Source organism: Nothobranchius furzeri, chromosome 2, assembly GCF_043380555.1.
Source record: "Nothobranchius furzeri strain GRZ-AD chromosome 2, NfurGRZ-RIMD1, whole genome shotgun sequence".
Lineage (NCBI taxonomy): Eukaryota > Metazoa > Chordata > Actinopteri > Cyprinodontiformes > Nothobranchiidae > Nothobranchius > Nothobranchius furzeri.
The window spans coordinates 52197089-52210507 of record NC_091742.1 but is presented as its reverse complement, the minus strand read 5'-3'; the positions used below and the strand labels follow the sequence as shown (position 1 = coordinate 52210507).

At 48.4% G+C, this 13419-nt stretch overlaps 1 protein-coding gene across 1 annotated transcript; it reads right to left on the bottom strand.

The window, feature by feature from the left end:
- Positions 1-340: 340 nt before the first annotated feature.
- On the bottom strand, positions 341-8124 carry LOC139062020 (mucin-2-like). The gene is made up of 13 exons (XM_070542092.1): positions 7855-8124; positions 7366-7445; positions 6709-7100; positions 6305-6650; positions 6061-6260; positions 4955-5495; positions 4188-4397; positions 3430-3821; positions 2902-3287; positions 2156-2640; positions 1663-1886; positions 608-1619; positions 341-488 (listed from the first exon to the last, which is right to left on the bottom strand). The coding sequence occupies exons 1-13, from the start codon at positions 8122-8124 to the stop codon at positions 341-343; spliced, it is 4686 nt and encodes a 1561-aa protein (XP_070398193.1).
- Between the last annotated feature and the right edge of the window lie 5295 nt (positions 8125-13419).

The window sequence follows — 13419 nt, the reverse complement described above, 5'->3', positions numbered from 1 at the left end:
TGACCGAGGGACAAATGTGGTTGTTTTTGAAGCACCCTTGGATGTTGTTGGGGCAACTGTGGTTGCAGTTGGGGCAATTGTGGTTGCAGTTGGGGCATGTGTGATTGTTGTTGAAGCAGCTGTAGTTGTTTTTTGAACTGCTGTTGTAGTAGTTGATGCAGCTGTGGTTGTAGTTGGGGCAGTTGTTGTTGAAGCTGCTGTTGTTGTGGTTAAAGCTGTCATGGTTGTTGTTGCAGAAGCTGTGGTTGCACTCGCAGCAACTGTGGTTGTTGCTGGAGCACCTGTGGATGTTGTTGGGGCTGCTGTGGTAGTTGTTGGAACAAGTATGGTTATAGTTTTATCAATCATGGTTGTTGGAGCAGCTGCGGTAGTAGGTGGAGCTGTCATTGCTGTTGTTGGGGCTGCTGTGGGTGTGGTTGTAGCTTCTGTTGTTTGTTGGGCAGGTATAGTTGTTGTTGGGGCTGCTGTGGTAGTTTTTGGAACAACCGCTGTTGTAGTTTTATCAATCATGGTTGTTGGGGCTTCTGTGGGTGTGGTTGTAGCTTCTGTTGTTTGTTGGGTAGGTGTGGTTGTTGTTGGGGCTGCTGTGGTAGTTGTTGGAACAAGCATGGTTATAGTTTTATCAATCATGGTTGTTGGAGCAGCTGCGGTAGTAGGTGGAGCTGTCATTGCTGTTGTTGGGGCTGCTGTGGGTGTGGTTGTAGCTTCTGTTGTTTGTTGGGCAGGTGTAGTTGTTGTTGTTGTGGCTGCTGTGGTAGTTTTTGGAACAACCACTGTTGTAGTTTTATCAATCATGGTTGTAGGGGCTGCTGTGGGTGTGGTTGTAGCTTCTGTTGTTTGTTGGGTAGGTGTGGTTGTTGTTGGGGCTGCTGTGGTAGTTGTTGGAACAACTGCGGTTGTATTTGTATCAGTCATGGTTGTTGGAGCAGCTGTGGTAGGATGTGGAGCTGCCATTGCTGTAGTTGGGAAAGCTGTGGTTTGTATTGGGCTACTTGTAATTGTAATTGGAGATGCCGTGGTTGTTGTAGCAGCTAGGGTTGACCGAGGGACAAATGTGGTTGTTTTTGAAGCACCCTTGGATGTTGTTGGGGCAACTGTGGTTGCAGTTGGGGCAATTGTGGTTGCAGTTGGGGCATGTGTGATTGTTGTTGAAGCAGCTGTAGTTGTTTTTTGAATTGCTATTGTAGTAGTTGATGCAGCTGCGGTTGTAGTTGGGGCAGTTGTTGTTGAAGCTGCTGTTGTTGTGGTTAAATCTGTCATGGTTGTTGTTGCAGAAGCTGTGGTTGCACTCGCAGCAACTGTGGTTGTTGCTGGAGCACCTGTGGATGTTGTTGGGGCTGCTGTGGTAGTTGTTGGAACAAGCATGGTTATAGTTTTATCAATCATGCTTGTTGGATCAGCTGCGGTAGTAGGTGGAGCTGTCATTGCTGTTGTTGGGGCTGCTGTGGGTGTGGTTGTAGCTTCTGTTGTTTGTTGGGCAGGTGTAGTTGTTGTTGAGGCTGCGGTGGTAGTTTTTGGAACAACCGCTGTTGTAGTTTTATCAATCATGGTTGTTGGGGCTGCTGTGGGTGTGGTTGCAGTTTCTGTTTGTTGGGTAGGTGTGGTTGTTGTTGGAGCTGCTGTGGTAGTTGTTGGAACAACCGCGGTTGTAGTTGTATCAACCGCGGTTGTAGTTGCATAAGTCATGGTTGTAGGGGCTGCTGTGGGTGTGGTTGTAGCTTCTGTTGTTTGTTGGGTAGGTGTGGTTGTTGTTGGGGCTGCTGTGGTTTGTGTTGGGGTACTTGTGATTGTAATTGGAGATGCCGTGGTTGTTGTTGTAGCAGCTGAGGTTGACCGAGGGACAAATGTGGTTGTTTTTGAAGCACCCTTGGATGTTGTTGGGGCAACTGTGTTTGCAGTTGGGGCAATTGTGGTTGAAGTTGGGGCATGTGTGGTTGTTGTTGAAGCAGCTGTAGTTGTTTTTTTAACTGCTGTTGTAGTAGTTGATGCAGCTGCGGTTGTAGTTGGGGCAGTTGTTGTTGAAGCTGCTGTTGTTGTGGTTAAAGCTGTCATGGTTGTTGTTGCAGAAGCTGTGGTTGCACTCGCAGCAGCTGTGGTTGTTGCTGGAGCACCTGTGGATGTTGTTGGGGCTGCTGTGGTAGTTGTTGGAACAAGCATGGTTATAGTTTTATCAATCATGGTTGTTGGAGCAGCTGCGGTAGTAGGTGGAGCTGTCATTGCTGTTGTTGGGGCTGCTGTGGGTGTGGTTGTAGCTTCTGTTGTTTGTTGGGCAGGTGTAGTTGTTGTTGGGGCTGCGGTGGTAGTTTTTGGAACAACCACTGTTGTAGTTTTATCAATCATGGTTGTTGGGGCTGCTGTGGGTGTGGTTGTAGCTTCTGTTTGTTGGGTAGGTGTGGTTGTTGTTGGGGCTGCTGTGGTAGTTGTTGGAAAAACCGCGGTTGTAGTTGTATCAACCACGGTTGTAGTCGTATCAGTCATGGTTGTTGGAGCAGCTGTGGTTGTATGTGGAGCTGCCATTGCTGTAGTTGGGGCAGCTGTGGTTTGTATTGGGGTACTTGTGATTGTAATTGGAGATGCCGTGGTTGTTGTTGTAGCAGGTGAGGTTGACAGAGGGACAAATGTGGTTGTTTTTGAAGCACCCTTGGATGTTGTTGGGGCAACTGTGGTTGCAGTTGGGGCAATTGTGGTTGCAGTTGGGGCATGTGTGATTGTTGTTGAAGCAGCACTAGTTGTTTTTTGAATTGCTGTTGTAGTAGTTGATGCAGCTGCAGTTGTAGTTGGGGCAGTTGCTGTTGAAGCTGCTGTTGTTGTTGCAGAAGCTGTGGTTGCACTTGCAGCAACTGTGGTTGTTCCTGGAGCAGCTGTGGATGTTGTTGGGGCTTCTGTGGTAGTTGTTGGAACAAGCGTGGTTATAGTTTTATCAATCATGGTTGTTGGAGCAGCTGTGGTAGTAGTTGGAGCTGTCATTGCTGTTGTTGGGGCTGCTGTGGGTGTGGTTGTAGCTTCTGTTGTTTGTTGGGTAGGTGTGGTTGTTGTTGGGGCTGCTGTGGTAGTTGTTGGAACAACCGCGGTTGTAGTTGTATCAACCGCGGTTGTAGTTGCATAAGTCATGGTTGTTGGAGCAGCTGTGGTAGTATGTGGAGCTGCCATTGCTGTTGTTGGGGCTGCTGTGGGTGTGGTTGTAGCTTCTGTAGTTTGTTGGGCAGGTGTAGTTGTTGTTGGGGCTGCTGTGGTAGTTTGTGGAGCAACCGCTGTTGTAGTTTTATCAATCATGGTTGTTGGGGCTGCTGTGGGTGTGGTTGTAGCTTCTGTGGTTTGTTGGGTAGGTGTGGTTGTTGTTGTGGCTGCTGTGGTAGTTGTTGGAACAACCGCGGTTGTAGTTGTATCAGTCGTGGTTGTTGGAGCAGCTGTGGTAGTATGTGGAGCTGCCAATGCTGTAGTTGGGGCAGTTGTGGTTTGTGTTGGGGTACTTGTGATTGTAATTGGAGATGCCGTGGTTGTTGTTGTAGCAGCTGAGGTTGACCGAGGGACAAATTTGGTTGTTTTTGAAGCACCCTTGAATGTTGGTGGGGCAACTGTGGTTGCAGTTGGGGCAATTGTGGTTGCAGTTGGGGCATGTGTGGTTGTTGTTGAAGCAGCTGCAGTTGTTTTTAGAATTGCTGTTGTAGTAGTTGATGCAGCTGCGGTTGTAGTTGGGGCAGTTGTTGTTGAAGCTGCTGTTGTTGTGGTTAAAGCTGTCATGGTTGTTGTTGCAGAAGCTGTGGTTGTACTCGCAGCAACTGTGGTTGTTGCTGGAGCACCTGTGGATTTTGTTGGGGCTGCTGTGGTAGTTGTTGGAACAAGCATGGTTATAGTTTTATCAATCATGGTTGTTGGAGCATCTGCGGTAGTAGGTGGAGCTGTCATTGCTGTTGTTGGGGCTGCTGTGGTAGTTTTTGGAACAACCGCTGTTGTAGTTTTATCAATCATGGTTGTTGGGGCTGCTGTGGGTGTGGTTGTAGCTTCTGTCGTTTGTTGGGTAGGTGTGGTTGTTGTTGGGGCTGCTGTGGTAGTTGTTGGAACAACTGCGGTTGTAGTTGTATCAACCGCGGTTGTAGTTGTATCAGTCGTGGTTGTTGGAGCAGCTCTGGTAGTAAGTGGAGCTGCCATTGCTGTAGTTGGGGCAGCTGTGGTTTGTATTGGGGTACTTGTGATTGTAATTGGAGATGCCGTGGTTGTTGTTGTAGCAGCTGAGGTTGACCGAGGGACAAATGTGGTTGTTTTTGAAGCACCCTTGGATGTTGTTGGGGCAACTGTGGTTGCATTTGGGGCAATTGTGGTTGCAGTTGGGGCATGTGTGATTGTTGTTGAAGCAGCTGTAGTTGTTTTTTGAATTGCTGTTGTAGTAGTTGATGCAGCTGCAGTTGTAGTTGGGGCAGTTGTTGTTGAAGCTGCTGTTGTTGTTGCAGAAGCTGTGGTTGCACTCGCAGCAACTGTGGTTGTTGCTGGAGCACCTGTGGATGTTGTTGGGGCTGCTGTGGTAGTTGTTGGAGCTGTCATTGCTGTTGTTGGGGCTGCTGTGGGTAAGGTTGTAGCTTCTGTTGTTTGTTGGGTAGGTGTGGTTGTTGTTGGGGCTGCTGTGGTAGTTGTTGGAACAACCGCGGTTGTAGTTGCATAAGTCATGGTTGTTGGAGCAGCTGTGGTAGTATGTGGAGCTGCCATTGCTGTTGTTGGGGCTGCTGTGGATGTGGTTGTAGCTTCTGTTGTTTGTTGGGTAGGTGTGGTTGTTGTTGGGGCTGCTGTGGTAGTTGTTGGAACAACTGTGGTTGTAGTTGTATCAGTCATGGTTGTTGGAGCAGCTGTGGTAGTATGTGGAGCTGCCATTGCTGTAGTTGGGGCAGCTGTGGTTTGTGTTGGGGTACTTGTGATTGTAATTGGAGATGCCGTGGTTGTTGTTGTAGCAGCTGAGGTTGACCGAGGGACAAATGTGGTTGTTTCTGAAGCACCCTTGGATGTTGTTGGGGCAACTGTGGTTGCAGTTGGGGCAATTGTGGTTGAAGTTGGGGCATGTGTGGTTGTTGTTGAAGCAGCTGTAGTTGTTTTTTGAACTGCTGTTGTAGTAGTTGATGCAGCTGCGGTTGTAGTTGGGGCAGTTGTTGTTGAAGCTGCTGTTGTTGTGGTTAAAGCTGTCATGGTTGTTGTTGCAGAAGCTGTGGTTGCACTCGCAGCAGCTGTAGTTGTTGCTGGAGCACCTGTGGATGTTGTTGGGGCTGCCTTGGTAGTTGTTGGAACAAGCATGGTTATAGTTTTATCAATCATGGTTGTTGGAGCAGCTGCGGTAGTAGGTGGAGCTGTCATTGCTGTTGTTGGGGCTGCTGTTGGTGTGGTTGTAGCTTCTGTTGTTTGTTGGGCAGGTGTAGTTGTTGTTGGGGCTGCGGTGGTAGTTTTTGGAACCACCGCTGTTGTAGTTTTATCAATCATGGTTGTTGGGGCTGCTGTGGGTGTGGTTGTAGCTTCTGTTTGTTGGGTAGGTGTGGTTGTTGTTGGGGCTGCTGTGGTAGTTGTTGGAACAAGCATGGTTATAGTTTTATCAATCATGGTTGTTGGAGCAGCTGCGGTAGTAGGTGGAGCTGTCATTGCTGTTGTTGGGGCTGCTGTGGGTGTGGTTGTAGCTTCTGTTGTTTGTTGGGCAGGTGTAGTTGTTGTTGGGGCTGCGGTGGTAGTTTTTGGAACAACCACTGTTGTAGTTTTATCAATCATGGTTGTTGGGCCTGCTGTGGGTGTGGTTGTAGCTTCTGTTTGTTGGGTAGGTGTGGTTGTTGTTGGGGCTGCTGTGGTAGTTGTTGGAAAAACCGCGGTTGTAGTTGTATCAACCACGGTTGTAGTCGTATCAGTCATGGTTGTTGGAGCAGCTGTGGTTGTATGTGGAGCTGCCATTGCTGTAGTTGGGGCAGCTGTGGTTTGTATTGGGGTACTTGTGATTGTAATTGGAGATGCCGTGGTTGTTGTTGTAGCAGGTGAGGTTGACCGAGGGACAAATGTGGTTGTTTTTGAAGCACCCTTGGATGTTGTTGGGGCAACTGTGGTTGCAGTTGGGGCAATTGTGGTTGCAGTTGGGGCATGTGTGATTGTTGTTGAAGCAGCTGTAGTTGTTTTTTGAATAACTGTTGTAGTAGTTGATGCAGCTGCAGTTGTAGTTGGGGCAGTTGTTGTTGAAGCTGCTGTTGTTGTTGCAGAAGCTGTGGTTGCACTCGCAGCAACTGTGGTTGTTTCTGGAGCACCTGTGGATGTTGTTGGGGCTGCTGTGGTAGTTGTTGGAACAAGCGTGGTTATAGTTTTATCAATCATGGTTGTTGGAGCAGCTGTGGTAGTAGTTGGAGCTGTCATTGCTGTTGTTGGGGCTGCTGTGGGTGTGGTTGTAGCTTCTGTTGTTTGTTGGGTAGGTGTGGTTGTTGTTGGGGCTGCTGTGGTAGTTGTTGGAACAACCGCGGTTGTAGTTGTATCAACCGCGGTTGTAGTTGCATAAGTCATGGTTGTTGGAGCAGCTGTGGTAGTATGTGGAGCTGCCATTGCTGTTGTTGAGGCTGCTGTGGGTGTGGTTGTAGCTTCTGTGGTTTGTTGGGTAGGTGTGGTTGTTGTTGTGGCTGCTGTGGTAGTTGTTGGAACAACCGCTGTTGTAGTTGTATCAGTCGTGGTTGTTGGAGCAGCTGTGGTAGTATGTGGAGCTGCCAATGCTGTAGTTGGGGCAGTTGTGGTTTGTGTTGGGGTACTTGTGATTGTAATTGGAGATGCCGTGGTTGTTGTTGTAGCAGCTGAGGTTGACCGAGGGACAAATTTGGTTGTTTTTGAAGCACCCTTGAATGTTGGTGGGGCAACTGTGGTTGCATTTGGGGCAATCGTGGTTGCAGTTGGGGCATGTGTGGTTGTTGTCGAAGCAGCTGCAGTTGTTTTTAGAATTGCTGTTGTAGTAGTTGATGCAGCTGCGGTTGTAGTTGGGGCAGTTGTTGTTGAAGCTGCTGTTGTTGTGGTTAAAGCTGTCATGGTTGTTGTTGCAGAAGCTGTGGTTGCACTCGCAGCAACTGTGGTTGTTGCTGGAGCACCTGTGGATTTTGTTGGGGCTGCTGTGGTAGTTGTTGGAACAAGCATGGTTATAGTTTTATCAATCATGGTTGTTGGAGCATCTGCGGTAGTAGGTGGAGCTGTCATTGCTGTTGTTGTGGCTGCTGTGGTAGTTTTTGGAACAACCGCTGTTGTAGTTTTATCAATCATGGTTGTTGGGGCTGCTGTGGGTGTGGTTGTAGCTTCTGTCGTTTGTTGGGTAGGTGTGGTTGTTGTTGGGGCTGCTGTGGTAGTTGTTGGAACAACTGCGGTTGTAGTTGTATCAACCGCGGTTGTAGTTGTATCAGTCGTGGTTGTTGGAGCAGCTCTGGTAGTAAGTGGAGCTGCCATTGCTGTAGTTGGGGCAGCTGTGGTTTGTATTGGGGTACTTGTGATTGTAATTGGAGATGCCGTGGTTGTTGTTGTAGCAGCTGAGGTTGACCGAGGGACAAATGTGGTTGTTTTTGAAGCACCCTTGGATGTTGTTGGGGCAACTGTGGTTGCAGTTGGGGAAATTGTGGTTGCAGTTGGGGCATGTGTGATTGTTGTTGAAGCAGCTGTAGTTGTTTTTTGAATTGCTGTTGTAGTAGTTGATGCAGCTGCGGTTGTAGTTGGGGCAGTTGTTGTTGAAGCTGCTGTTGTTGTTGCAGAAGCTGTGGTTGCACTCACAGCAACTGTGGTTGTTGCTGGAGCACCTGTGGATGTTGTTGGGGCTGCTGTGGTAGTTGTTGGAGCTGTCATTGCTGTTGTTGGGGCTGCTGTGGGTGTGGTTGTAGCTTCTGTTGTTTGTTGGGTAGGTGTGGTTGTTGTTGGGGCTGCTGTGGTAGTTGTTGGAACAACCGCGGTTGTAATTGTATCAACCGCGGTTGTAGTTGCATAAGTCATGGTTGTTGGAGCAGCTGTGGTAGTATGTGGAGCTGCCATTGCTGTTGTTGGGGCTGCTGTGGGTGTGGTTGTAGCTTCTGTAGTTTGTTTGGCAGGTGTAGTTGTTGTTGGGGCTGCTGTGGTAGTTTGTGGAACAACCGCTGTTGTAGTTTTATCAATCATGGTTGTTGGGGCTGCTGTGGGTGTGGTTGTAGCTTCTGTTGTTTGTCGGGTAGGTGTGGTTGTTGTTGGGGCTGCTGTGGTAGTTGTTGGAACAACCGCGGTTGTAGTTGTATCAACCGCGGTTGTAGTTGTATCAGTCGTTGTTGTTGGAGCAGCTGTGGTATTATGTGGAGCTGCCATTGCTGTTGTTGGGGCAGTTGTGGTTTGTGTTGGGGTACTTGTGATTGTAATTGGAGATGCCGTGGTTGTTGTTGTAGCAGCTGAGGTTGACCGAGGGACAAATGTGGTTGTTTTTGAAGCACCCTTGGATGTTGTTGGGGCAACTGTGGTTGCAGTTGGGGCAATTGTGGTTGAAGTTGGGGCATGTGTGGTTGTTGTCGAAGCAGCTGCAGTTGTTTTTAGAATTGCTGTTGTAGTAGTTGATGCAGCTGCGGTTGTAGTTTGGCCAGTTGTTGTTGAAGCTGCTGTTGTTGTGGTTAAAGCTGTCATGGTTGTTGTTGCAGAAGCTGTGGTTGCACTCGCAGCAGCTGTGGTTGTTGCTGGAGCACCTGTGGATGTTGTTGGGGCTGCTGTGGTAGTTGTTGGAACAAGCATGGTTATAGTTTTATCAATCATGGTTGTTGGAGCAGCTGCGGTAGTAGGTGGAGCTGTCATTGCTGTTGTTGGGGCTGCTGTCTGTGTGGTTGTAGCTTCTGTTGTTTGTTGGGCAGGTGTAGTTGTTGTTGGGGCTGCGGTGGTAGTTTTTGGAACAACCGCTGTTGTAGTTTTATCAATCATGGTTGTTGGGGCTGCTGTGGGTGTGGTTGTAGCTTCTGTTTGTTGGGTAGGTGTGGTTGTTGTTGGGGCTGCTGTGGTAGTTGTTGGAAAATCTGCGGTTGTAGTTGTATCAACCACGGTTGTAGTCGTATGAGTCATGGTTGTTGGAGAAGCTGTGGTAGTATGTGGAGCTGCCATTGCTGTAGTTGGGGCAGCTGTGGTTTGTATTGGGGTACTTGTGATTGTAATTGGAGATGCCGTGGTTGTTGTTGTAGCAGGTGAGGTTGACCGAGGGACAAATGTGGTTGTTTTTGAAGCACCCTTGGATGTTGTTGGGGCAACTGTGGTTGCAGTTGGGGCAATTGTGGTTGCAGTTGGGGCATGTGTGATTGTTGTTGAAGCAGCTGTAGTTGTTTTTTGAATTGCTGTTGTAGTAGTTGATGCAGCTGCGGTTGTAGTTGGGGCAGTTGTTGTTGAAGCTGCTGTTGTTGTTGCAGAAGCTGTGGGTGCACTAGCAGCAACTGTGGTTGTTGCTGGAGCACCTTTGGATGTTGTTGGGGCTGCTGTGGTAGTTGTTGGAACAAGCATGGTTATAGTTTTATCAATCATGGTTGTTGGAGCAGCTGTGGTAGTAGTTGGAGCTGTCATTGCTGTTGTTGGGGCTGCTGTGGGTGTGGTTGTAGCTTCTGTTGTTTGTTGGGTAGGTGTGGTTGTTGTTGGGGCTGCTGTGGTAGTTGTTGGAACAACCGCTGTTGTAGTTGTATCAACCGCGGTTTTAGTTGCATAAGTCATGGTTGTTGGAGCAGCTGTGGTAGTATCTGGAGCTGCCATTGCTGTTGTTGGGGTTGCTGTGGGTTTGGTTGTAGCTTCTGTAGTTTGCTGGGCAGGTGTAGTTGTTGTTGGGGCTGCTGTGGTAGTTTGTGGAACAACCGCTGTTGTAGTTTTATCAATCATGGTTGTTGGGGCTGCTGTGGGTGTGGTTGTAGCTTCTGTTGTTTGTTGGGTAGGTGTGGTTGTTGTTGGGGCTGCTGTGGTAGATTTTGGAACAACCGCTGTTGTAGTTTTATCAATCATGGTTGTTGGGGCTGCTGTGGGTGTGGTTGTAGCTTCTGTTTGTTGGGTAGGTGTGGTTTTTGTTGGGGCTGCTGTGGTAGTTGTTGGAAAATCTGCGGTTGTAGTTGTATCAACCACGGTTGTAGTCGTATCAGTCATGGTTGTTGGAGCAGCGGTGGTATTATGTGGAGCTGCCAATGCTGTAGTTGGGGCAGTTGTGGTTTGTGTTGGGGTACTTGTGATTGTAATTGGAGATGCCGTGGTTGTTGTTGTAGCAGCTGAGGTTGACCGAGGGACAAATGTGGTTGTTTCTGAAGCACCCTTGGATGTTGTTGGGGCAACTGTGGTTGCAGTTGGGGCAATTGTGGTTGAAGTTGGGGCATGTGTTGTTGTTGAAGCAGCTGTAGTTGTTTTTTGAACTGCTGTTGTAGTAGTTGATGCAGCTGCGGTTGTAGTTGGGGCAGTTGTTGTTGAAGCTGCTGTTGTTGTGGTTAAAGCTGTCATGGTTGTTGTTGCAGAAGCTGTGGTTGCACTCGCAGCAGCTGTAGTTGTTGCTGGAGCACCTGTGGATGTTGTTGGGGCTGCCTTGGTAGTTGTTGGAACAAGCATGGTTATAGTTTTATCAATCATGGTGGTTGGAGCAGCTGCGGTAGTAGGTGGAGCTGTCATTGCTGTTGTTGGGGCTGCTGTTGGTGTGGTTGTAGCTTCTGTTGTTTGTTGGGCAGGTGTAGTTGTTGTTTGGGCTGCTGTGGTAGTTTGTGGAACAACCGCTGTTGTAGTTTTATCAATCATGGTTGTTGGGGCTGCTGTGGGTGTGGTTGTAGCTTCTGTTGTTTGTTGGGTAGGTGTGGTTGTTGTGGGGGCTGCTGTGGTAGTTGTTGGGAAAACCGCGGTTGTAGTTGTATCAACGACGGTTGTAGTTGTATCAGTCATGGTTGTTGGAGCAGCTGTGGTAGTAAGTGGAGCTGCCATTGCTGTAGTTGGGGCAGCTGTGGTTTGTGTTGGGCTACTTGTGATTGTAATTGGAGATGCCGTGGTTGTTGTAGCAGCTGAGGTTGACCGAGGGACAAATGTGGTTGTTTTTGAAGCACCCTTCGATGTTTTTGGGGCAACTGTGGTTACAGTTGGGGCAATTGTGGTTGCAGTTGGGGCATGTGTGGTTGTTGTTGAAGCAGCTGTAGTTGTTTTTAGAATTGCTGTTGTAGTAGTTGATGCAGCTGCGGTTGTAGTTGGGGCAGTTGTTGTTGAAGCTGCTGTTGTTGTGATTAAAGCTGTCATGGTTGTTGCTGCAGAAGCTGTGGATGTTGTTGGGGCTGCTGTGGTAGTTGTTGGAACAATTATGGTTATAGTTTTATCAATCATGGTTGTTGGAGCAGCTGCGGTAGTAGGTGGAGCTGTCATTGCTGTTGTTGGGGCTGCTGTGGTAGTTTTTGGAACAACCGCTGTTGTAGTTTTATCAATCATGGTTGTTGGGGCTGCTGTGGGTGTGGTTGTAGCTTCTGTTGTTTGTTGGGTAGGTGTGGTTTTTGTTGGGGCTGCTGTGGTAGTTGATGGAACAACCGCGGTTGTAGTCGTATCAGTCATGGTTGTTGGAGCAGCTGTGGTAGTATGTGGAGCTGCCATTGCTGTAGTTGGGGCAGCTGTGGTTTGTGTTGGGGTACTTGTGATTGTAATTGGCGATGCCGTGGTTGTTGTTGTAGCTGCTGAGGTTGACCGAGGGACGAATGTGGTTGTTTTTGAAGCACCCTTGGATGTTGTTGGGGCAACTGTGGTTGCAGTTGGGGCAATTGTGGTTGCAGTTGGGGCATGTGTGGTTGTTGTTGAAGATGCTGTAGTTGTTTTTAGAATTTCTGTTGTAGTAGTTGATGCAGCTGCGGTTGTAGTTGGGGCAGTTGTTGTTGAAGCTGCTGTTGTTGTGGTTAAAGCTGTCATGGTTGTTGCTGCAGAAGCTGTGGTTGCACTGGCAGCAACTGTGGTTGTTGCTGGAGCACCTGTGGATGTTGTTGGGGCTGCTGTGGTAGTTGTTGGAACAATTATGGTTATAGTTTTATCAATCATGGTTGTTGGGGCTGCTGTGGGTGTGGTTGTAGCTTCTGTTGTTTGTTGGGTAGGTGTGGTTGTTGTGGGGGCTGCTTGTGTAGTTGTTGGGAAAACCGCGGTTGTAGTTGTATCAACCACGGTTGTAGTTGTATCAGTCATGGTTGTTGGAGCAGCTGTGGTAGTATGTGGAGCTGCCATTGCTGTAGTTGGGGCAGCTGTGGTTTGTGTTGGGCTACTTGTGATTGTAATTGGAGATGCCGTGGTTGTTGTAGCAGCTGAGGTTGACCGAGGGACAAATGTGGTTGTTTTTGAAGCACCCTTCGATGTTGTTGGGGCAACTGTGGTTACAGTTGGGGCAATTGTGGTTGCAGTTGGGGCATGTGTGGTTGTTGTTGAAGCAGCTGTAGTTGTTTTTAGAATTGCTGTTGTAGTAGTTGATGCAGCTGCGGTTGTAGTTGGGGCAGTTGTTGTTGAAGCTGCTGTTGTTGTGATTAATGCTGTCATGGTTGTTGCTGCAGAAGCTGTGGATGTTGTTGGGGCTGCTGTGGTAGTTGTTGGAACAATTATGGTTATAGTTTTATCAATCATGGTTGTTGGAGCAGCTGCGGTAGTAGGTGGAGCTGTCATTGCTGGTGTTGGGGCTGCTGTGGTAGTTTTTGGAACAACCGCTGTTGTAGTTTTATCAATCATGGTTGTTGGGGCTGCTGTGGGTGTGGTTGTAGCTTCTGTCGTTTGTTGGGTAGGTGTGGTTGTTGTTGGGGCTGCTGTGGTAGTTGTTGGAACAAGGATGGTTATAGTTTTATCAATCATGGTTGTTGGAGCAGCTGCAGTAGTAGTTGGAGCTGTCATTGCTGTTGTTGGGTCTGCTGTGGGTGTGGTTGTAGCTTCTGTTGTTTGTTGGGCAGGTGTAGTTGTTGTTGGGGCTGCTGTGGTAGTTTTTGGAACAACCGCTGTTGTAGTTTTATCAATCATGGTGTTTGGGGCTGCTGTGGGTGTGGTTGTAGCTTCTGTTGTTTGTTGGGTAGGTGTAGTTGTTGTTGGGGCTGCTGTGGTAGTTGTTGGAACAACCGCGGTTGTAGTTGTATCAGTCGTGGTTGTTGGAGCAGCTGTGGTAGTATGTGGAGCTGCCATTGCTGTAGTTGGGGCAGCTGTGGTTTGTGTTGGGGTACTTGTGATTGTAATTGGCGATGCCGTGGTTGTTGTTGTGGCTGCTGAGGTTGACCGAGGGACAAATGTGGTTGTTTTTGAAGCACCCTTGGATGTTGTTGGGGCAACTGTGGTTGCAGTTGGGGCAATTGTGGTTGCAGTTGGGGCATGTGTGGTTGTTGTTGAAGCAGCTGTAGTTGTTTTTAGAATTTCTGTTGTAGTAGTTGATGCAGCTGCGTTTGTAGTTGGGGCAGTTGTTGTTGAAGCTGCTGTTGTTGTGGTTAAAGCTGTCATGGTTGT